This window comes from Lactuca serriola, chromosome 5, assembly GCF_051521515.1.
Source record: "Lactuca serriola cultivar US96UC23 chromosome 5, Lser_US96UC23_V15, whole genome shotgun sequence".
In the NCBI taxonomy this organism is placed as follows: Eukaryota; Viridiplantae; Streptophyta; class Magnoliopsida; order Asterales; family Asteraceae; genus Lactuca; species Lactuca serriola.
This window is the reverse complement of record NC_136412.1, coordinates 329,050,501-329,075,869: the sequence shown is the minus strand read 5'-3', so window position 1 is coordinate 329,075,869 and position 25,369 is coordinate 329,050,501. Positions and strand designations below refer to the sequence as shown.

The window sequence follows — 25,369 nt, the reverse complement described above, 5'->3', positions numbered from 1 at the left end:
GTCAATATGAAGTGACATTACACTGAGAGATTAAAGAGATGTAGATCACTAGTGTAAATAAATGTAAGTTCCGTATATGCTTATGTTCCTGTATTGACAATGACATCCCAAACGTTGTAAAATGAATAAAATACGTTTCTTCGAAAATGTTTTGACAATGTATTTATCGTATTTTTCTGGGAACAAATTTCGCAACATTTTTATGAAAAGAAGTACTCTCATTTTTATAAAGCATAAACAAAATCGGTCTTTTCTGGCTGTGAAAATGGGGATGTCACAGTTGGTATCAGAGCATTAGTTTAAGCGAACTAGGAATATGGATTTATTTCTAGACTTAAACTTTGAATGCTAAGCGATGATTGTAAGGTGTGAGCACTAGAATATTTTAGGGATTGAGCCTAAATTGCTTTTATGTGCTAAATGATTGTGCCTGATATGTTTTTATTTGTTCGGATCTATGGTCTATTGCCGACCGGATTTGGAAACTTTATGTGTTTAGGATTCTAAGCATTTAACTACGGTATTAGAACTAGCATATAAACATTTCGGGGTGATAAGGATGATTTAAACGTCAATCCTAAATAAAGATCTAGATTCACCTTATTCGATGTATAGATCAAGATGGCAAGGACCCGTAGCGGAAACGTGAATGCAAATGGGAACCGAGATCATCCCCCAGTGATTGAGCAAATACCGATTGTGGTGGCCGCTGCTGAGCCAATAACGATGGCCGGAGTGCATGCGATGATCCAGGCGATGTTGGATCGTCAAATGGAGGAAACCAGACGTTTGCTCCAACAAAATCGAGAGGAAGCGACCATACAGATCGAACAGCCCGAGTTGAACGAAGGGCAGACTGAGGAGGGGAACTACAGTGGAACCATTGGTCAAGTCAACCCACCAATAGTTCGACAAAACAACCAAGATGACGGAGTCGAGAGGAATGGATGCAAGTACAAGGATTTTCTGACTTGCAAGCCATCGACTTTCACTGGAAAGGAAGATCCGATCGGGGTCATGGATTGGATCTCGGAGATGGAGTTATCTTTCATGACGTGTGGTTACAGAGGCAAACTACAAACCACGTTTGCGGTGCGCCAGTTCAGAGGAGGCGCGGTTCGTTGGTGGAACACTCTGGGGAAGACTCTAAGCCCCAATGAGCCCCTGCAACTGATGTGGGCAGAGTTTTTGGTGGAGTTCAAACGTAGGTACTGCTCAGCCTAAAATCTGCTCGAGCTAGAAAACCAATTCCTTACCTTGAAGAAAGGAAGCATGTCTATTGATGAATACACCAACAACTTCACAGAAAAGATGGAGTTCGCCTTACGTCTTGTTCTGGATGAGCTGACGAAAATCTACAAGTATGCAAAAGGACTTCCATGGGAGTACGCGGTGCCAGTACGTCAGGAACCTACTTTGGAGGCATCTATCTGGGCTGCCAAGTCGGTTGAGGAGATGATCAAGGGAAGGACCGCCAACAAGACCGAGGTTGGCGAAAAGAGGAAGTTTGAGGGGTCTACGAAGCCCGATGAGAGAGGCAAATCCAGTACCAGGAAGTTTAGAGGAGTAGGGAGTGAAGAAAGATGGTGCGAGAAGTGCAAAAAGAAACACTCTGGAAAATGCGGTGAGGAGGTGACTTGTTTCAAGTGTGGGAAGCATGGGCATTATGCCAACGAGTGTATATTTAACAAAAGGGTGTGTTACGAATATAAAGAGGAAGGGCACTTCAAGAAAGACAGCCCAAAGAGAGAGGGGGCTACAAAGCCAAATGTGCCGCCAAAGCCGAAGGCAAGAGCATTTCAAATGATCCTTGACGAAGCAGATGACAATGCGAGGATTCAGGAGTGAAGGCTTGACATCCGAAGGTCGAGTTATGAAGTAGCCATAGAGTCATATGATGTAGCCTATTAGAGGCATAGTCTAGGGTGAACTTGAACACCTATGTAATAGTTTCAAGGAATAATAAAAACCTTCGATGTGTTAAGTTCTTATGTGATGTTCTTGTATGGTGACTTGGAAAAACTGCGGGACAATACTTGGGACGAGTATGAGTAGGTGTGAATGGTAGTAGAGGTATACTACCGGAAGCACAGGACTCACACTTGGATCAAGGAAGGTCACAAGGTTACCAAGAAACTAGTAATTGATTTCCTTTTATTCAAGTGTGTTGTTACCATCGTTTCAGTAATGACTAAGAAGATTGTTGATATTTCGACCCTAGTGGTCATATCACATTGAGTCCGACTACGATGAGTAGTTTACGTGGTTCAGAGAACCAAGTTTGATGTAGCGTCCGACTTAAACCAAACGATTGAAATCAAAGCGATCAATAGAAGTATCACACACATTGTTAAAGAAGTTGGTAGCTAGAAATGCTACATGTTAAAATGTGATTATATCGCATTAGACCATGAAGGAAGGCATAGTCTGTTTTAGAATTTAACTCTAAGAGACATGAGTCTAAACGTGCATCACACGATGATAGGTCATAATTTGGAGTCTAACCTAAGGTGGAGAGCACGTGCACGATCAAGTATTGCTTACAGTCAATAAGTCTAAGAGATAGACTTGAAGGAATATAGAAGTTATAATTAATACCTAGGATGAAGAGATGACGTATGGAGTCATTATATGATCCCTGTTTCGTTGATGATTCCGGGACGTAATCATCCTAAGGGGGAGATAATTGTAACGCCCGCAGATTCGGGCTAGTCAATTTAGATGCAATAGGGGTCAAAAACGACTTTTCGACAAAAGATTATTAAGAATAAATAATCTCAACCAATTTGTAGTATATGTTACAAGGTTTCCGTACATATAAAGAACGCCGAAATCCGAGTTATAACGAAGAAGTTATGACCCGTCGAAGTTTCGCGACGGAAACGGCACGGCACCGGGAAGCGTAAATAGTGAATTTACGATAGAGCGAGATTTAGCCTTAGCAATCTAAACGAAAGTCGTAGAATATTTTAAACTAAGAGTGTCGATAAAAAGAACGCCCAAATCTGACTTCGTAAGAAGAAGTTATGATTTTTCGAAGTTTCGGATTACCAGTGTACAGCCCGAAATTCGAATGTTAGATCAAGCAGCTTTTAGCCAACACGACCTGAACGAGAATCGAAGATCTCGTTAAGAGTAGCGTAATGAGAAAAAGATGGGTGAAAACGGACATCGGATGAAGAAGTTATGAGAATTTAACAGACCAATCTCGTCCCGGCCTGTTAATAATATAACTTTTAAAATAGAGTCAAAATTAGCTGACGGAGTCTAAACAAAAGTTGTAGAGTACGTTCCCACCTTCACGTGCATATAAAGAACGTCAAAAACGGAGCTCGTATGCGAAAGTTATGATTTTTAGAAGTCGGGAGTGGAAATTGCGAAATCTGTGGGAGAGTGGTGACGTGGCCAAATCTCAACCGTCACTTGCTGACCACGGTGCTCGCTTCGGATGATGACACGTAGCCTCGCATTACGCCCCGCGTCCGAGATTAGTACGCCCAGTGTACCTTCGCTTCCTATCCGACCGGTGTGCGAGACAGCTGGAACCGAGGTGGCAATCCTATCCGAAGCCTACGCCCCGCGTAACCAAGGGCTACGCCCAGCGTAGTCCGATGTCTCGCGCCTATAAAAGGGAGTGCGAAGGTTGCCGAGTTCCTCACTCCAAAATCTCTTCTTTCTCTCACTACTTTCTCTCTCTAAGTATCCTAAACCCTCCTAAACCCTAGGGAACCCCCCTAGCACCCTAAAGAAGCCCCGAGGCTCCCGGAGTCCCGAGAAAAAGTATCGAAACGCTGATCCGAGCAAAGCTCAATTTTCTTTAAAACCCGCTGTAAGTGAGCTACGCTTACGCAACTTTTAATATAGCTTTCAAATGATTATTGTAATGTTATTAGGTCCTTAAAATAATTATTTGGGCTATTATTATGAGTTATATTGAGTGTTATTTAACGCTTATATAATAGTAATAATAGTCAGGCTATTAATTTGTCGCGGTTATCGTTAGACTAAAACCTAGTGGTATTGATATTAGGTTTTATCGAAGGAAATTGTTTTGAGAGTATCGGAGCGCTGTCCAAGTGTTGAGTCACCACCTTTCAGGTGAGTGCATAGTTACTTTCAGCTTACACATAGATATGAAGTATTTTATATAAATTACGTGATGTGTGTGTGCATATTATCTGAATACTTGCTATCTATGCTGGAGGAACGATTTTATACACGTTTTAAATGATTTAAGCTGTATATGTATTTTATATCTACGAAAATGTTGGGGTAAGACGTGGGTAGATGAAATATGAGTTGGATGATGAGTTGAGAGGTGAAATAGACCGTGAGGTGAGGGTGAGAGGTGGACGATGTGAGAAGCCTTTTTCCCAAATGATGGCCTCGTTATTCAGTAGAGTATGGATGACAACCACAGACTATTCTAGACAGTCCAGTGGAATACTAGCAGGCTCGCAACCTGTAGGTGTTGTGAACGACATGTTCACCGGTGTACTCTAAAAACCCATTGATATGTATTGCGAGTGGACTCTCGAAAACGATACTATCAATAAAACCCGGCAGATGCGCCTAAAGGACTCTACCGGCAGAAGCGCCTAATAGATAACCTCATAACCCCGGCAGATGCGCCTAAAGGAATATTCCAGCAGATGCGCCCCACAGAGAATGTCACAATTTTGGCAACTGCGCCCTAGTGACAGAACTAGCAGTTGTGCTTGACAGATGTGTCATTTACAACGATGGAATTCGTACCTATTCCTTAGGATACTCCTTAGGAATAAATGAACAAGAAATAGCTGATTCTTAGGGTAGATCCTTAAGGACAAAGAAGATAATGGGGATGGGTAATTGGGTTGATTATTTGGTTGTTTAAACATGATAATTATATTATTGTGGGTTGAAAACCCTATGTACTCACCAGGTTTCCCAACCTGACCCACTCAGTTTATTTATATCACAGGTGTCGATATGAAGTGACATTACACTGAGAGATTAAAGAGATGTAGATCACTAGTGTAAATAAATGTAAGTTATGTATATGCTTATGTTCTTGTATTGACAATGACATCCCAAACGTTTTAAAATGAATAAAATACGTTTCTTCGAAAATGTTTTGATAACATATTTATCGTATTTTTCTGGGAACAAATTCTGCAACATTTTTATGAAAAGAAGTACTCTAATTTTTATAAAACATAAAAAAAATTGGTTTTTTCTGGCCGTGAAAATGGGGATGTCACAACTAAGATTGGGAATTTACTAAAGGTTTAGTTACTTAGTATTTATCATTAATACTTTTAATGAAGGGAGAATTTATAGTCTTTGTCCTACCCGTTCGGCTAACGACCCTCCACCAGTCAAGGAAGCGGTAGGTGAGAGTGGACACCCATTAAACTGCAATTTTATAGGCAGTAACCTTATACCCCCCTTATAGACCGACTTGCTCTTATATATATATATATATATATATATATATATATATATATATATATATATATATATATATATAATTAACTTGTAATATTATAAAGTATAAGGGTTGAATTTTAACTTTTAAAATTCTAAGGGAACTTTTCAAATTCCAAAACTTGAGGGCAACTTTTGAAAATATTCAAAACTAATTAATTCCATAACTTATGTGTTTAAAGTAGTTTTAATTAAAAACTCTTCAAGTTCCATAACTTGAGGACAAGTTATGGAAGACTTTAAACTATTAAAGAATGTAACTCTTCTTCTTTGTAACTTATGGAACTAATTAAGGTTACACATTTTAATCATTTAATGAAGTGACTCTTGAACCTCCATAACTTGAGGACAAGTTATGGAATCATAAAACCATTTAATGAGGACAAGACTCTTCATCTTGTAACCATTGTCAACTTTTTATGAGTTTTAAGAAACTTTAATGTGACTTTTCATGTAACTTGAGGACAAGTTACACAAACACATTTTAGAATCAATTCTTAGATTAAAATGGATCAAAGACACATAATCAATCAACCTTTTCTACTAATCTAAGCAACTCATATGAACAAGATAATTGGAATCAAACTTTTTCATGAAATTAGCATAACACTTAAACTAATACAAAACATGAATCTATTGACAATTATCTTTGAAATTGGATTAGTATGAACATTACCACATCAAAAATAAGTTTATTAGTCCAAAAACAACTTAGGGTAATGTTCCTAGTCCAATTCCAGCCAAAACAGTCGAATATATGGTGTCTGGGGGTCCAACTCGTCGAGTGCATGAACAAACTCGACGAGTTGGATGCTTTTTGCCTTCGACTCGGCGAGTCCGTCAGTGGACTCGGCGAGTCTGCTATGCAGACAGCACCAAAATTCGATTTTTAAGTAGTTTAAGCAAGTATAACAAGAAAACATGCCTTGGCTCTGATACCACCGATGTGTTTTGAGCATTCTAACACTCCTATGGTGTACATGCAACCCTACAAACCTTGGATCTATGTTTTCTCTATTATACATGCAAATATTAAATATTCCAAGGTTTCATCCTAACTAGCATATTATGAAGCACCTATACTACAAAGTTCTAGTTAGATGACATACCTTTTTATGTAGCTTGATGTCTTCAAGCTTTAAGAGCTTAGTCCCAATAGTGTGGAAGCCTCAAGTGGAATCACAAATCACCAAAACACCTTGGAAGACTTTGAGAGAATATCATGCACACTTGAAATCGGCCCACTCTTATGAACTCACACACTAGTGCCATTTATTGTGCGAAATGCCTCTTTATATAGTATGGAGGATTAGGGTTACATCCATGTAAACCCTAATACCCATGACCTTTCATTTTATAGGATCCATGGGTTAAAACTCCATGGACTATCCATGATAGCTTAGCCCAACCTAAATGAACTTGGCCCATTCCATATATATATAAGAGTCCATATTTAATTAGTTCATTTTGATCACTTAATTAATTCTAAATTAATTCTTGATCAATACTAATTAAATAATATGATTCCATATTAATATATTAGAACTTATAATATATTAATATAAATCATAAATATACTATTCTCAAAAGACTATCCATATAAATTGTGTCGGTGAAGTGCAACCCAAATGGACCATGTCGGGTCGGGTCAAGTACATACCAAATATAGTTATGGACTTAGACATTAATCCAACACATGGGACATATCTGAATTCAACGTTCCAGTTCAGCATTCCAAAGGTGAGTCTTCTCACCATATCAATGGGTCTAAGGGACCAAGGCCGACCCATTTTATGAGATGCAGTTTATTGATTGAATATGTGATATGACAGTATGTCATTTGCATTGAAGACCACGTGGGGGTTCTTGTGGCATTTGGTATAAGACCTTGGAGGGTTTCCATGGCATCGTAATACATTTGCTTGTATATTTTGCATTATGTCTTGTTTGGTAGGAAGACCTTGTGGGGGTTCCGAAGGCAGGAATACCTTGTGGGGGTTCCCAAGGTAGGAAGACCATGTGGGGCTTCCCATGGAAAAAAAGACCACGTGGGGGTTCCCGTGGCATTCGGTGTAAGACCCGGGAGGGTTTCCAGGGCTTCCTTATTTGTTGACTGCATGGCTTATGTGATATATGTAGCTTATGGCTAATTTGATATGTGTTATGTGGTTTGTGTGTGGGATATGCTCTAGGGGACTCACTAAGCATTAGCTTACAGTTTGTGGATTTATTTCAGGTTCATCTGAGTCCAAGGGCAAGGGCGAAGCTTGATGACGTAGCGTGCACTCTCTCTCAGGCGATTTTATGGAACACTCTGAAATTTGAAAATAAAGTTGTAATGAACATGGATTTGAAAACAATTGTGTTGGAGTTTCATGATTTATTGAAATGTGTTGATTAATTAAAAATGAAAAAAAAATCTTTGAAAATTTGGGTCGTTACAAGTTGGTATCAGAACCTTGGTTTGAGGGATTCGGGCACACTCTTGGGTGTGTCAAGACTCAAACTAAGGAAATGGTAAAATCGTTTTCAAAAAGTAATAAAAAAAGTTTTTCAAAAGGAATTGAAAAGATGAGAGTGCAATGCGCGTGATCAGCCGAGCCAAGTAAGTGGTTCCCCAATATGTTAGGCATGTTACACTGATATGTGAGCCTTGTTAATTATATGGAACTTGCCATTTGTATGCTTTTAAAATTGTATACGGTTAGGAGCTTATAGCCTCAGAATGATTGATTTGGCCTTATTTCCTGTTCCTTGTTTGGTTGTGGTCCTAGTGTATTATTCGAAAGTCTATTTGATCCTTTTCTGTGTACAATTTGCATGTGATGATGTGCCTAAGACGGCACTACAGAATTGCGCCTAGCTAAAGAGCCTTGCACGCCAGTAGGCTCAGCGCCCGCCAACGCTCTCGGGAAAAGAATGCCCAGGCAAAGGGCTCGCGCCCGCCAAGAGGCATTTCTGTTGTCCCAACTAAAAACTCGCGCCCGCCAAGGGACGCTCCTAGCTCCAAGACAAAAGATACGGTCAGGAGACAAACAGTAGAATCAGACCATTATCACCAGGGCTAATGAGAGCGCCCTAACGGTTGAAGGCGCACGACCCTCCAATCATCTCCCTTGATCTTGTCTCCTCAAAGCGATCTTGTCTAGTACGGACTGGGCAAGAGCGCTAGGTATAAAAGGATATGTTCTCAGACTCAATAGGTAAGCTCTTCTCTCTCAAGAACATACCTAAGAAACCCTAGAAACATTCTAACTTGACCGTCAGAGCATTCTTCCGGGAGCACCCTCCCGGGAAACGGCTGACGTCATGTCTTCCTTGTAATCTTGCAGAGATGACGGAGACTCTAGTTGTGCAACACTGATCGAGCCAACTTCAAGGTCACATGATTTGGCGCCATCCATTTGTGAGACGAAGAACACATACTAAAAGCACAACTCTGGAAGATCAATGGCGTCCGATGGCAGTGATGGACACGAAGGGCGTCAGACTAGTCCCATACACTCCATGGAAACGTTAGACGAAACACCGCCGCCTACGGCGGCAAACAGAGCAACCCTAGGCAAGGGAAGATCTACAGTAACCACGACAACCCCAGGAATAACCACCAACACCGCCTCACAACCTTCAACCCACCAACCAAGATCAGTACCGGCGAGGCCACCGCTAATCGCATCCCTTCAAATGCCGCCATTCTTTGTGCCACCAATGCAGCACCCATCACCAATTCACTCAAGAAATCTACCATCAAGCCAGGTCCTCAATATCCCACTGTAGCTTCCGGTACCACCGCTACACCAGATATCGGTTGGACCATGCCCAATGTTTTCATTATCGCCACTGGCACAAACCATGGTGGCCCATACACCGCCTATCTACCCTATGGTGGGTACATGGACTAGACCTACCACCGCCTCTAACCATAACCTGCAGCAGGCCTCAACGATTAACCCTTTCACACCGGTGCACCCCTTCCCTTACGGCTATCCCCTCCAGTTGCCATTCCAACAACAGCCCTTTTACGGTCCAAGTCCAGGCTACCATGTATCGTCATCATACGGTTTAAACCCTCAACCCCAACCGCAAGGAGCATTAACCATCCCAAACCAAGATTATCTCTCCCACAGCGTTACCTCTCCATTCGTCAAGGAATTGCTAGATTACGAAATACTGAACACAACTAAACTGCCAACACTCAAAACCTATAACGGTACCACTGACCCGGATAGCCATATCGAAACGTATGAGTGGACGATGACATCACTGAAGCTCGATGAGAGGTTTTGGTGTACATATTTTCCGAAGACTCTCGACGGCAACGTGGGCACGTGGTTCAATACGTTGCATTCAGGCAGCATTTCCAACTTCGCTCAACTCAGATACCTATTTCTCACTAACTTTATGCAATTGCATAAGTACAAAGGAGATTCTCACTCCATAATAGGCTGCAAGCAAAAGGAGGGTGAAACTGTACGAGAATACTTCACAAGGTTCATAAATGCTACGTTAGATGTGCCAGGACACGACGAAGGGCTCATAGTCGGCGCCTTCACGTGGGGACTCTTACCGGGCCCTTTATCCCAAAATCTCATGGGTAAGAAACCCCAGACAAGGGCCGAATTAAAGGATAAGGTAGAACGATACCTGCGGCAAGAAGAAGGCGAAACAACAAAGCAGGAATATCAAAATGTTATGGAGACCAAGTGCCACAACCCAATTCACATGGATTTTCGCGAGGGAAGTCGACATTTCGGCTAAGTAAGAAGGCCTCAAGGGCGATTTCGACCATTCATTAGGGACGACAGGCGGAGTCGTCGACCGGATGTGTACACGGTATCAAAGAAACAGCAACCAGCCAAGTCGCCCAAGAGCCGATACTGTGAGTACCACAAAAGCAAAACCCACGATATTGCTAATTGCTCGGTACTCAAGAAGGAAATGGAAGAAAAGAAACTCAAAAGAGACCTGGTGGAGGTAGCACGAAGCCTGAGTGCCAAGTTTGACGCCGAAAACGCCAAAAGCATGTCTCGAGAAGGGGCTCAACCTAAGGAGATATTCATGATACGTAACAAAATAAATAGGGAAGAACATTCCGCTAGCCAATGGGGTTCCAGGCCTCCGGCACGAACACTCACGTTCTCCGCGCAAGACCCCGGACAGAGGGGTGGAGAGGCGATAACTCGCTGGTAATCCATGCCTCCACCAAAAATGTAACGATACACAAAGTTTATGTCGACACGGGGAGTTCGGCAGACATAATATATGAGCATTGTTTTCGTCTTCTCCCAGATCGTTGGAAAGACAACCTGAGACCTACGACAGGGAGGCTGGTTGGATTCACCGGCCACAACCTATGGCCACTAGGCATAATTCACCTCCCCCTGACGCTAACCAACCATGAAAAGCAACGAAAAAAGACGGTCCTGATTGATTTCGTCGTTATACGACACTCAGTGGAGTATAACATCATCCTAGGAAAGACAGACCTCCTAAAACTAGGAGTGGTCCCGTCAACCATGCATGGAATCGTGAAATTTGACACTTCAGCTGGTCCAGCCACAGTGCTTGCCACCCCACCTAAAGAATTTCAATGATTTACGGTTATGCAACCAACATAGATAGCCAAGGAGATCAAGAAACCGCGACATGACCCTGCAAAAGGAACGGAAGTAATCAACGAAGAATATCCCGATCAGCCGGTTGGTATTGGCCACAATCTCCTAAGTCACGTAAGAGAAGCATTGATTGGCCTGCTCAAGCGGTATAAACATGTGTTTGCGTGGACTCCTACAGACATGGTGGGTGTGGATAGAAAGGTCATCGAACATAAGCTCATGATCAAACCAGGTACAAAGGAAGTCAAACAGAAGAAAAGGGTTTAGGGGGGACCGCAACAGGGCGATTAACGCGGAAGTAGCTAAACTGGCGGAGGCCGGAATTATGAGGGAAGCAGTTTTCCTAACTTGGATCGCTAATCCGGTAATGGTGCGCAAGCATGACGGGCTATGGCGCATGTGCATCGATTTTTCTGACTTGAACAAAGCATGCCCTAAGGACTGTTATCCCCTCCTGAAGATCGACCAAAAAGTAGAGTCGCTACAAGGGTTCAAGCTAAAGTGTTTTTTGGATGCATATAAAGGATATCACCAGATTTTGATGAGCAAGGACGATGAAGAGAAAACGACTTTCTACACACACCACAACACTTTCTGTTACACTAAGATGCCTTTCGGTTTAAAAAACACGGGAGCCACGTACCAGCGTCTGGTCGACTCGATTTTTGCCAAACAAATTGGAAGGAATATCGAAGTGTAGGTCGATGATATGGTAATCAAAAGCCCTCATTAAGACAAAATGTTGCAAGACATCGAGGAAAACTTTTGTACACTAGAAAGGGTCAAAATGAAATTGAACCCAACCAAATGCACATTTGGAGTAGAGGAAGGGCAGTTCCTGGGGTACTATGTCACTAAACAAGGCATTCAACCCAGCCAAGTTAAAGTAGATGAACTTATGGAGACACTGCCCCCAGGCACTCTCAAAGACACGCAGGGTCTGAACAGGACACTCACGGCTCTGAGTAGATTCATCTCGAAGTCCGCCGACAAGGCAATGCCATTATTCCATACTCTAAAAGGCTGCATTGAAAAGAACAACTTTCAATGGACGGTTGTAGCGGAAGCGGCACTCCAGAAGATTAAGGAAGCGTTGCACAAGTTGCCCACGTTGGATAGTCCCATTCCGGGAGAAACACTGCAAATGTACCTCTCGACCTCGAACGAAGCAATATCTTTAGTGTTGACTGTAGAAAGGGAAGGAGAGCAGAGGCCGGTATACTTCGTCAGCAGGACATTGCAGGGCCCTGGGGTAAACTATCCTACCTTGGAAAAGTTAGTTTTGGCGCTCATTTACGCGGCGCGACGCTTAAGGCGCTATTTCCAGGCACACCAAATCGAGGTCTTAACGAATTGCCCTATTAAACAAATATTACTCAAGCCGGAGACATCGGGCCGGCTGGAAAATGGGTAATTGAGTTGGGGGAACATGACATAAGTTACCGTCCAAGGACAAGTATCAAAGGGCAAGCATTGGCTGATTTTTTGCTCAAGATCCCGGATGAAAGAGGCTCGGCCAAAGAAGGAATTTGGGCAGTAGAGGAAGTCCCGGCTAATAACCACTCATGGACATTGTACACCAATGTGGCATCCAGTAAGGAAGGCTCGAGGACAGGCCTAATCTTGACTGGCCCAGAGGGAGAGGAAGTGACTTATGCTCTTCGTTTCAACTTCCATACCTCAAATAACGAGGTTGAGTACGAAGCCTTGCTTGCGGGGTTGCGCCTAGCTAAGCAAATAGGTGCGAAGGTCGTAACGGCCTTAATAGATTCGAGGTTAGCTGCGAATCAGATCAACGAAAGTTTTGAGGCAAGAGATCAAAGAATGGAGAGGTATGTGAGAATAGTAAGGCAATTGATCCAATCTTTCACACAGTTCACGATTAAGCAAATACCCCGAAGTGAGAACAGAAGGGCAGACGCTCTAAATAAGTTGGCATCTACATGTTTTGATCATCTATCAAAGAAAGTTTTAGTAGAAGTACTCAAAGAAAGAAGCATAGATGAGCGACAGGTAAATGTCTTAACGACCATCGGGCCCACATGGATGACACCATTTATGGAATACCTGCAAAGGGGAGTGCTACCAGACGACCATGGCGAAGGTAGGAAAATACGCATAAAAGTACCCTCATACGCACTGATAAACAGGGAACTGTATCGAAAAGGGTTCACATCGCCATGGTTGAAATGTTTGGACCAAGCTAAGGGAATGGAAGCACTGCAGGAGGCGCACGCAGGCCAGGCAGGTGCACATGAAGGAGCACGAGCCTTAATAGGTAAGGTACTTCGAATGGGAATTTACTGGGCCACTGTGCACCAGAACGCAATGGGATTGACTAAGAAATGTGAAGAATGTCAGTCCTACGCCCCGGTCCAGGCAAATCCACCGGTGTCGCTGCATAACACATCCAGCCCATGGCCATTCTACCAGTGAGGCATAGATTGTAGGACCATTCCCAGAAGCACCTGGAAACTTAAAGTATATGGTGGTGGCAGTGGATTACTTCACAAATTGGATCGAAGTAGAACCACTAGCGTGCATATCCGGGAGGCACATGATAAAATTTGTATGGAAGAATATCATGACGAGGTTTGGAACACCTAAGATACTCGTCAGTGACAACGGTTTACAATTTGCTGACAACCCTTTCAGAGAATGGTGTGCGAATAAAAGGATAAGTCAGCGGTTCATATCGGTGGCACACCCACAGGCGAACGGACAGACAGAAGTGTCTAACCAGACCATCATGAATGGGATCAAGAAACGGCTGGGTAAGGAAAAGGGAAACTAGGCAGAGGAGATACCGGCAGTGATGTGGTCATATAGAACAACTCTGTGAACATGTACACAAGAGACCCCATTTAGCCTAACATATGGGACGGAGGCTATACTTCCCATGGAGATAATGGTGGGCACGCTAAGGACGGTTAGCGCGGATGAGGAGACCAATGCCCAGGACTTAAGGCTGAATTTGGACATCCTTGAAGAAAGGCGTGAGAAGTCGGAGATACGCCAGGCCGCTTATAAGCGTGCAATGGAATGATACTACAATCAGAGGGTAAAAGAGAAAGCATTCAGAGTGGGCGAATATGTGTTAAGGAAGAATGAAGCAAGTCGAGCCGAACCCTAAGGTAAACTGGGTCCAATATGGGAGGGCCCATATAAGATTATAGAAGCAAAGCATAATGGGGCATATGTTTTGGAAACAATGGAAGGAAGGCAAATACCAAGAACCTGGAATGCCAGGAACCTGAAGAGGTTTTTCTTTTAAGAAAAGGGTGAAAAGCAGACCCGACCACTTAGTGACGCCCAATGTCGTGCTCAGCGTACCACATCCTAAGTACTTAGTGTACTTGATTTCATGCTTAGTGACATGATCATCATACTTAGTGTATTAGAGCCTATGATCAGTGTAAATAAACGGTCAATATACTAAATTTTAATACTCAGTGTACTAAGCTATTGCAAAATGTCTAAATGTTTGATGCATTAGATTTAATAATTGGGTGCTTAGAGCACCCAGGTTCGATATTCAGCGTATCAATAACAATATGGGCGAACTAAAATGCTCAGTGCATTGAGGTACCAATAGAGGTAAAACGAATGCTTAGAACATACAACTTGGTATCTAATATGCCAAACATCGTCACATATGCAATTAAAGAAGTAATATTTAACAAAGTCCACACATTACATGCCCAAATGAAGCAAACAAAAGTAGGCATCCAGAACCATAGCTAAACAACAAGCCACCAAACAAAAAAAACAATACAGAAAAGGAAAGCAAAGCAAAGGAACAAGAACATTTTCATACCCCAGAAGGGGTAGCACATGACGTCGGAACATCTTTTTCTTCATCACCATCATTCCCACCATCCCCAGCCAATCTCACTACCACACCCATCGCATCACCACCGGGGCTCCCACCACTTACACCAATGTTACAATCACCATCACCTTCAACAACCCGACCACCCTCACCAGCAATACCTCGGACCGCTTGAATAATTTCCTCCCCTTGAACCACCATACCCTTCGGAGTATCCTCCGATCCAGCAAAAACACACAATTCCCGAAGGCCCCCACTATCCAAATCTCCCAGCCCCAACAAAGACGCATGGTCCATACTTGCAAATGATAGCAGAGCCTTATTCACACTAACAACAGGACCAAAGGAGAGACAAGCAGAAACACCTTCAACACCAACAGTCGCCTTCTGAACGGACTCAGCCCCAGAAACAAAGGCAACATGTCGAATGAGACTTATAGCATTTGTGAAACCTGCATGCTCGATCAGCTTATCCATGATACGTACAACACCTACCTTCACTAACCAATCCAAATCCCAGCGAGAGGCATCGAAATTTGCTTACAAGGCGGCAACTAACTTGTCATGATCGGAGGCGTCACGCTCAAGGCTCTCGACCTGGATCATTAAACCCTCGTTGACCTGGGTAAGGGAGTCAACCTTGGCCTCTAAAGCAGCTCTAGCATCTTCAAGGTCAGCCTTCTCAGAAGCAAGGAGTTAATATTTCCGTTCAGAGTGCTGAAGATCCCCACCAAGTTCAGCAACACGACGCTCCAGCCCTACCATGTGTGGCTCACATGTGGCATGTGTGGCCTCTATCTCGTCAAGGGCTTGGATGCGTCGTGAACCCGTGATAAGATAAAGCATGGCCCGTACGGCAGCGTAAGCCATGTTATGGGCAAGGGCAGGTCTGCCCATGGCCTCCATATCACCAACAACGGCTGGAGGGAAAGCATGGCGGGAAAACTCAATAGTGTTAGCACGAACAGATAACTGGGACTCATTGTGAAGGTTCCAAGAGGGAGTAAAGATAGGGGACTTGATAGAACTCTCCCCAGTAACACTGCTCGAATGGATTGGGACCTGGTCGGGATCACTAGAGTCCTTAACAGGGGAAAGTTTTGTCGAAACAAGAGGAGCACTCTAAACAGGCATAGGAGAAACAGATGAAACAATGGGCTAGTCACACGCCCCATTGATCCCTTCAGACTGTTGAGCATCGTCATCAGGGATCACAACCACACCGGTCGGTGTGGAAGCAATAGAATTCAACAGACGGGAGAAGCTACGCCTGGTTTGAATTCTTTTGGCAGCATTAGGTGCACCGGTAATCGGCTTACCCATCGCCAAAACAACTTTCCTCTTTTCTTGCATGCGCCGGACATCAGCGATAATACCCTCTTTGCTGTCTTCACTACTCTCCATAGAAGAGGAGCGAGTACCGCCCAAAGGCATGACAACTGAAATAGGGCGGGCATGCAGAGGATTTGTCTCCGGCATTGACTCACCCATAGGAGGGACAGAAGGGGCAGCGGTTAAGGCAAGTCGGTCCATTCGGCGAGGCGGAGACACGTGTTCAACCAGATCCACCTCACGATGCTCCAGTTTACCCCGGTAACACTTTCACAAAACCTCATCCATAGACAAAGATGATTCAACACCTGGGGACGCTAGAACATGAAGCGTTAGTCACCAAAAAGCAACAAGGAAGAAAAGGAGGAAAGAAAGGGGAAGAGAAAAACACTCACCGTCGACAAAGCAGAAGAACACCGCCATTTTCCCACAACACCTCCAGGAGGGGCTCATCCCCATGCCAGAAAGGAGGGCCTCAGAGTAGTCCCCAAGAAATACTTGGACACTCTTTAGATAATCGTCGATGCTCTGATTATGAGGGAAAAGCTTGAGGATAGTATCAGCAAAGGTATTCGCACGATACCGCCCGCTGCCAATCAAGTCTTGATTCAACCACAGCCATTTGTCTTGCCAGTTCTTAGAAGTCCGTCCGTCGGGGACTAAAGCATGTCCCCCTAGCCGGACGGAGAATGTGCACTTGTCTTCGGTGATGCAGAATCAAAAGAAATACTTGAGCACGAAATAGTCAGGAAGATAACCGTTGGCCCGAAAAATCATTTCAAACACCAACACCTTGTTAGCAGCATTCGGGGTCAACATCTACAAGCTGCAACCATCTTTTTGAAGAACTTCCTCCTGGAAGTCCGTCAACGGGAAACAGATGCCAGCGTCTACAGTTTTCAAATAGACCCCGGTTTTTCCAGGGGGGATGAGATGTAGGAACCTGGTGAAGGAAACTCCACGCCTTCCAAAGAAGACAAACCATACGTAACCTCGAGTTGACGGTATTCAGCAGCGGAAGGAAGGATACCAGGAAGACTCGCCATAACGGAAGAGAAAGAAGGCAAACTCAGAAAAAGGAAAGACGAAGAAAAGAGAAGGAGAGGTGAAGTCAAAAAGAAACCCTACAAACGCTCTTATAAAGAAACGTAAGGGGTGAGACATTCAAAATGTCTGACAATGACGTAACTGCCAACCATCATGCGCAGTCACATCGCCATTAAAGACAGAGCGACGGGTAAAGGGAAAACCAACACATGTAAGCTAATCAAGTCCAGAACGTCGTAACTAGCGCTGCAACGCTACGGCTACCGGACTGGGGGACTTGATGACGTGTCTTAGACAGCACGACAGAATCGCGCCTAGCTAAAGAGCCTAGCATTCCAGCAGGCTCAGCGCCCGCCAGCGCTCTCGGGAAAAGAATGCCCAGGTAAAGGGCTCGCGCCCGCCAAGAGGCATTTTTGTTGTCCCGACTAAAAACTCACGCTCGCCAAGGGACGCTCCTAGCTCCAAGATAAAAGATACAGTCAGGAGACAAACAGTAGAATCAGGCCATTATCACCAGGGTCAATGAGAGTGCCCTGACGGTTGAAGGCGCACGACCCTCCAATCAGCGCCCCTGATCTTTTCTCCTCAAAGCGATCTTGTCTAGTACAGACTAGGCAAGAGCGCTAGGTATAAAAGGATACGCTCTCAGACTCGAGAGGTAAGCTCTTCTCTCTTAAGAACATACCCAAGAAACCCTAGAAACATTCTAACTTGACCGTCAGAGCGTTCTTCTAGGAGCACCCTCCCGGGAAACGGCTGATGGCCTGTCTTCCTTGTGATCTTGCAGAGACGACGGAGACTCTAGCTATGCAACACCGATCGAGCCAACTTCAAGGTCACATCAGCATGCATGAAGGCAACCTGTTATGAGTGGTTTGATTGATATGAGTAGAGTAAATCTTAGGACAGCGTAATATTTATGTGTGCGGTAGTTGTGGGACAGGGTTTGGTCGCGGGACAAATTGGAGTCTTCAGGTAGAGCAGTGGGGAAAGGTACATGTAGGTGTGGAAGGTAGTATTGCGTTTGTACTACTGGAAGCACAAGACCTGTACTCGAACCAATGTTAGATCTGACGATTTCAAAGAGGTACGGTGCGGGAAGATCCCTCATATGGAAATCCTGATCGTTGTGATTTATGATATTTCAATTCAGCATGGTGATGACACGATTTGGAGCGGGGGGATCAGGACCGAGATCTGGATCTGGGGCGGGATCAGGAGACACTACTGATGTCATTGATGAGAGGCTGCATGATCTTATTGCAATTGAGGTTACCAGGGGTATCCTTGACGCCACCCCAGTCATTTTTTGGACGGTCAAGGAAAGGAGAGGCTTCGGGCATTCAAAGTTGAGATTGATGCGGGCCAGTTTGAGGCCCGAACTCCTTCGTTTTGGGAGTTCAAGGCGTGCCGAGCGCCGGAGTTTATCGGGGTCAGGGACCCCATTGTCAGCCGACGCTGGGTGGCGGATATCGAGAACGCTCAGCGCACGAGTTCCTGCCCGGATGCGGCAAAGGTTGGGTTTGCTTCTTTTATGATGAGGGATAAGGCCCGGGATTGGTGGGGCGAGGTTACTAGCCAGGTGGCGCCAGCCGGGGTGGCTGAGATGACATGGGCTGAGTTTGTTCAGCGATTTGATTCAGAGTTTGCACCACCTGTTGAGGTGCAACGACTAGTGGGGGAGTTTCATGACTTGCAGCAAACCACCGAGACTGTGGCGGAGATCACCGCCAAGTTTCGAGAGTGAGCTTTGTTGATCCCGCAGTATGCTACCGATGAGGAAATGAGGCGGACCCGATATCATTCCATGCTAAGGGATGATATTCGGGAGTTTGTGAGTTTTATGGGGTGCAAAACCCTAAATGAGATGGTGGAGAAGGCCTGTGAGCAAGATATGGAGTTAGACTTCCGCACCAAGCGGAAGCCTGAGCAGGCATAGGCAGCAATAGGTCAGGCTAAGAAGCTTAAGACCTCGGATGCATCTAGTAAGGGCCAGCAGGGCTGTGGCCGGTGTGCCAAGTATGGGAGATCTCATGGGGGAGCTTACCGGGGGTCGAACCCGGTGTGTTATACATGTGGTCAGTCGGGCCACGTAACAGGGAATGCCCCATAAAGAGCTTGATATGTTTCCACTGCAACCAGACTGGCCACAAAAAGGCCGATTGTCCGAGATTGCAGGGAGGGGGAGGAGCAGTGGCGGCACCTGCGCCCACCACAATGAGGATTATCGATGGGCGCCCTGTTAAGGCGGATGCTCCAGCATTGAAGAGCCGCACATTTTAGCTGACTACCGAGGAGGCACGGGCAGCGCCAGATTTTGTGGCTGGTACGTATTTATTCTTCTCTGCTCTATGTATCTGTTTCGCTTATGTGTACTATATGCTTGAATAGGGACCTTTTTGGTCAATGGTATGTCTGCTCATGTCTTGTTTAATTCGGGTGCTACCCGATCGTTCTTATCTCTTGCGCTTAGCAAGAAGTTCCGGGACGCGCCGGGAACTTTGAATTCCCCGCTCGAGGTGGAGATTGTAGATGACCGCACCGTTAGTGTTGCGAGGGTGTATTGGGATTGTCCTGAATGTGCTTGGCGAGAGATTTCATGTCGACCTAGTCCCGATACCGCTGCGAGGGCTGAAAGTGATTATCGGAATGGATTGGTTGGGGGCCAACAGGGCCATGATTGACTGTGAGCATCAGTTTGTGAGGATTCGAACCCCAAGTGGGGGAGAACTGGTGATACATGGTGATAGGGCATCGCAGGGGCCGACCCTCTATTCGGCTGCGAGGGTTAGGAGGTTCCTGCAACAGGGTTGTTCAAGATTTCTGGCTTATATCTTGGATACAAGGGTAGAGACCACGAAGGATGTAGGTAGTGTGCCGATTGTTCAGGAATTTCGGGATGTTTTCCCCGAAGAGTTACCAGGAGTGCCTCCGGAGAGGCAGGTGGAGTTTCACATTGATTTGGTGTCGGGTGCCGCTCCGATAGCAAAGGCACCACCCAAGATGCAGGTGTTATCTACACAACTTCAGGAGCTGTTAGATCAAGGGTTCATTCGTCCGAGCAGTTCCCCGTGGGGAGCACCGATCTTTTTTATGAAAAAGAAGGATGGGTCCCATAGGATGTGTATCGATTATAGGGAACTAAACAAGCTAACGGTGAAGAACTGTTATTCGTTGCCGAGGATCGATGATTTGTTCGATCAGCTGCAGGGTGCGTCTTGGTTTTCCAAGATTGATCTTCGGTCAGGGTATCATCAGATGAGGATTAGAGACGAGTACATACCGAAGACGGATTTCAGGACTTGGTATGGGCACTATAAGTTTGTGGTGATGTCATTTGGGCACACCAATTCCCCAACAACATTCATGGATCTCATGAACAAGGTGTGTAAACCGATGTTGGATCGGTCAGTGATCGTTTTATTGATGATATCCTGGTCTATTCTAAGACCAGGGAGCAGCACGAGCAGCACTTAAGGGAGGTGTTGGAGACCCTAAGGGCGGAGAAGTTGTATGCCAAGTTCTCCTAGTGTGATTTCTGGCTGTGATAGGTACAATTCTTGGGGCATATCATCAACCAGGAGGGTATTTCGGTTGATCCAGCCAAGGTTGAGGCTGTGATGCAGTGGGAAGTACCGAAGAATGCATAAGAGATTCGTAGCTTCTTGGGTTTAGTGGGTTATTACCGAAGATTTATCCAGGATTTTCCAAGATTGTTGTGCCATTGACCTATCTGACCAAGAAGAATGTGACGTTTCGATAGGGTACGGATCAGCAGTTGGCCTTCGAGACCTTGAGGCGGAGATTGTGTGAGGCTCCGATCCTTGTACTATCAGAGGGATTAGATGATCTAGTGGTGTATTGTGACGCATCGATTTCAGGGTTAGGTGCAGTACTAATGTAGAGAGGGCACGTGATAGCATATGCCTCGCGACGGTTGAAGCCGCATGAGGCAAATTATCCTACTCATGATCTGGAACTGGGGACAATAGTGTTTGCCCTCAAGATTTGGAGGCATTACTTGTATGGAGTGTTGTGTACCATTTACACCGACCACACGAGTCTGAAGTATTTGATGGACCAGCAAAACCTCAACATGCGACATAGAAGGTGGTAGGATGTGCTAAAAGACTATGATTGCGAGATTTTATACCACCCAAGGAAGGCCAACGTAGTGGTTGACGCTTTGAGCCGTAAGACGGCAGGTTCCCTGATTGGGAATGTGTGTTTGAGGATGACGGTGATCTCTCCATTGTTGGAGATAATCAAAGAGGCTCGGGTTGAGGGAGTGAAGAAAGAGAATTGGAAAGTAGAGAGGATCCGAGGACAATATCCTTTGTTTGTCAAGGATAGTTGAGGCCTCTTGACGCAGTGTGGTCGGGTGTGGGTACCGACGACTGGGGGAGTGACACAGAAGATATTAGAGGAAGCGCATAAGTCCAGGTTCTCTATACATCCAGGAGATACGAAAATGTATAGGGACTTGAGGTTGAGTTATTGGTGGTCCTGCATGAAGCGGGAAATTGCTTGGTTTGTAGAGCGGTGCTTGACTTGCAGGAAGGTCAAGGTCGAGCATCAGCGGCCTTATGGTAAGGTCCAACCACTACCCATTCCCATGTGGAAGTGGGAGGAGATCACGATGGACTTCATTACGAAATTTCCAAGGACGGAGAGGGGTGTGGATGTCATATGGGTGATTGTGGATAGACTGACGAAGAGTGCTCATTTCATTCCGATTTCTGAAAGTATATCCGCGGAGAAGTTGGCAGATAGTTATGTACGAGAGGTGGTGGCGAGACACGGGGTGCCAGTGTCGGTAGTCTCTAACAGGGATGTTCGATTCACATCTAGGTTTTGGAAGAAGTTCCACGAGGAACTGGGCATCCAGTTATATTTTAGCACAACGTATCACCCCCAGACAGATGGCCATACTGAGAGGACAATCCAGAAACTGGAGGACATGCTTCGAGCATGCGTGTTAGATTTTGGAGGTATTTGGGACACGTACCTCCCACTGGCAGAGTTTTCATACAATAACGGTTACCATGCCAGTATCGACCGAGCTCCATTCGAGATGTTATATGGTCGGAGGTTTCAAACCCCAATTTGTTGGGATGATGTTGGACACCGGGTCATGGGAAGCACTGAAGTAATGCTCAAGACTATTGGGTTGATTCTGCAGGTGTGCGACCGGTTGCAGGTCGCGCAGAGCCGTCAGAAAAGCTATGTTCACCGGCGACGATCAGATCTTGAGTTTCAGGTGAGGGATTTTGTGTTGCTGAAGGTGTCATCTGGAAAGGGATCATCATGTTTCGAAAGAGGGGCAAGTCGGGGCCTCAATATATAGGCACGTTCAGGATCACGGCCCGGGTGGGCAAGGTGGCATATTGCTTGGATCTGCTAGAGGAGCTTAGTCAGATTCACAACACATTCCATGTGTCGCAGCTTCGGAAGTTTGTCACTGACGAGGCTGCGGATGTCTTGTTGGATGACATTCAAGTGGATGAGAGTTTGAATTACATTGAGAAGCTTGTTGCGATTCTGGATAGGAAGACCAAGGTTCTTTGGAACAAGGAAGTAAGGTTGGTAAAGGTGCAATGGCAACATCGAAGGGGTTCCGAATGGACTTGGGAGCCGGAGGAGGAGATGCGAGGGCACTATCCGGAATTGTTCGTTTCAGCAGACTTCGTGGACGAAGCCTAGTTCAAGTGGGGGAGACTTGTAACATCTATTTTGAGGATTGGTTGGAGTTTACCATTTAGGGGAAATTGTATGCATGGACTCGGCGAGTTGGGAGTCCAACTCGTCGAGTAGGGTCGTGGCATCTTTGACGCAGGTCGGAACTGACTCGGCGAGTCGGAAGGCCCGACTTGGCGAGTCAGAGATGTTTAGAGAAAACCCTAATTTCAGGGTTTCCCCCTATATAAATTTCATTATCCCCCTAGTAGCCTCCCTTAACACTATAGAAGAATGTTCACGCCGCAAACCCTCTAGTGTGTGAAGTAAGAACAATTGGGAGCTTATCTTTGAGATTTTGGGGGAGGATTCCAAGTTTGAAGAGGAAGTATCAAGGGAGAAGTGTTAGATCAAGCATCTATTTCGTGTTGGGCATCCGTATGAGGTATTAATCTGCTACCTTAAGCCTTAATTTCTTTTTGGAAGTTATGGCTAACCTTGAAGAGATGGAATCAAGCTTGGATCTGGACCTATCACAAGGATATGGTTTTAGATCTAGACCTTCTTAGGTCCCAAATATCATAAAGTCACATCTTTTTATAAGCTTATCCCCTCTCCATTCATGAAAACCTTGTTTGAAGGTTAGTTTTGGTGTTTTGGCCATGTGAGGCCTTGTATGCACGTAAAGTTTGCAACTTTACGTGACATCTTCACTAGGAGATTATGGATCTGAATTTTGAGACCTTAAATCTCACTGGAAAGGACCGAATACATGAGAACTCGTCGACTTGCTCTGGTAACTCGGCGAGTCGAGAGGGTTTTCTCATTCACGACCAAGGGTTCACGGTCGAAGGTTCACGACCAAGGGTTCACGGTCAAGGGTGTTCGGTTGGAAGTTTACGGCCGTGGACATCAAGGAACTCGACGAGTCTCTCGGGTGACTCGGCGAGTCGGTGAGTGATGTAAGGAACTCGACGAGTGGCAGGTTCTACTCGACGAGTTGAGGTCAACATTGACTGTTGACCTTGACTTTGACTTTGTCCAGGGTTGACTCTGAGGGAATTTATGGGATGGTGTTAAGTGAATCACTTGCTGGTTATAGGTAGTTGAGAAGAGGCAGCGTGAGACATATCTGATTCAGCGTTCCAGTTCAGCATTCCAAAGGTGAGTCTTCTCACCACATCAATGGGTCTAAGGCACCAAGGTCGTACCATTTTATGAGATGCAGTTTATTGATTGAATATGCGATATGATAGTATGTCATTTGCCTGGAAGACCACGTAGGGGTTCCCGTGGCATTTGGTATAAGACCTTGGAGGGTTTCCATGGCATCCTAATATATTTGCTTGTATAGTTTGCATTATGTCTTGTTTGGTAGGAAGACCTTGTGGGGGTTCCCAAGGTAGGAAGACCATGTGGGGCTTCCCATGGTAGATAAAGACCACATAGGGGTTCCCGTGGCATTCGGTGTAAGATCCGAGAGGGTTTCCAGGGCTTCCTTATTTGTTGAATGCATGACTTATGTGATATATGTAGCTTATGGCTAATTTGATATGTGTTATGTGGTTTGTGTGTGGGATATGCTCTGAGGGACTCACTAAGCATTAGTTTACAGTTTGTGGATTTGTTTCAGGTTCATCTGAGTTCAAGGGCAAGGGCAAAGCTTGATGACGTGGCGTGCACTCTCTCTCAGGCGATTTTATGGGACACTCTGATATTTGAAAATAAAGTTGTAATGAACATGGATTTGAAAATAATTGTTTTGGAGTTTCATGATTTATGGAAATGTGTTGATTAATTAAAAATGAAAAGATTTTGTCGTTGCATGTTTTTAGTAGAGTTGGCTTTAGAGAATTTGTCAAAGATGGTAACAAGAGGGGGATGACGATGATATGTTAGAGAGAGAGAGAGAGGATGTGGGTGTGGGTGGGTGGGTGTGTGTGTGTGTGGGGGGGGGGGGGGGGTTATGTTAGATTCTTTAGAGGATGGTACACAAATAATTAGTGTAGAAACAATAAAAGCATAAAAAGACAAAGGATGGTTTAATATGTAAGTTCGTATTTTTTTTTTTAACTGTGTTTTATAAGGAATTTACCTAACAAAACTCATCATGCAAGATTTTGAAACCATAAAAACCAATTGGCATTTTACAAGGTTGTGCTGTGATATATATCTTTTGGAAACTGTAAAGACTATTTGTATAATTTTGTCAAATATTAATTTAATCCAACTTGCCTATATTTAAATATTACCATGGCACATATTATTTGATTTATTTAGTTTAAAAACATTAATATATATTTTCTTCAGAAAATATATGTATTTTTAAAGTAAATAAAAGAAGCATATGCTGCGGATCCGGTTGTGTCACCATTGGTGGTTGTTATGTCATATGAAA

The 25,369-nt window shown here is 44.7% G+C and overlaps 2 protein-coding genes across 2 annotated transcripts; both read left to right on the top strand.

The window, feature by feature from the left end:
- The first annotated feature begins 8,919 nt into the window (after positions 1–8,919).
- LOC145050969 (uncharacterized) lies at positions 8,920–13,520 on the top strand. The gene is made up of 3 exons (XM_078999135.1): positions 8,920–9,225; positions 11,088–11,316; positions 12,466–13,520. Exons 1-3 carry the CDS (start codon positions 8,920–8,922, stop codon positions 13,518–13,520), a joined length of 1,590 nt encoding a protein of 529 aa, XP_078855261.1.
- A 148-nt stretch (positions 13,521–13,668) lies between these two features.
- On the top strand, positions 13,669–14,130 carry LOC145050968 (uncharacterized). Its single transcript, XM_078999134.1, has 2 exons — positions 13,669–13,858; positions 13,940–14,130. Exons 1-2 carry the CDS (start codon positions 13,669–13,671, stop codon positions 14,128–14,130), a joined length of 381 nt encoding a protein of 126 aa, XP_078855260.1.
- The last annotated feature ends 11,239 nt before the right edge of the window (positions 14,131–25,369 follow it).

Excerpts from the sequence above, each read along its gene's own strand:
- LOC145050969 (XM_078999135.1), top strand. The coding sequence starts at position 8,920 with ATGGCGTCCGATGGCAGTGATGGACACGAAGGGCGTCAGACTAGTCCC. Across the intron at positions 9,226-11,087 it reads GAAATCTACCATCAAGCCAG|ATAGCCAAGGAGATCAAGAA; the intron begins GTCCTCAATATC and ends CAACCAACATAG. Across the intron at positions 11,317-12,465 it reads TAAGCTCATGATCAAACCAG|CCGGAGACATCGGGCCGGCT; the intron begins GTACAAAGGAAG and ends ATATTACTCAAG.
- LOC145050968 (XM_078999134.1), top strand. The coding sequence starts at position 13,669 with ATGACGAGGTTTGGAACACCTAAGATACTCGTCAGTGACAACGGTTTA. Across the intron at positions 13,859-13,939 it reads TGGGATCAAGAAACGGCTGG|AGACCCCATTTAGCCTAACA; the intron begins GTAAGGAAAAGG and ends CATGTACACAAG.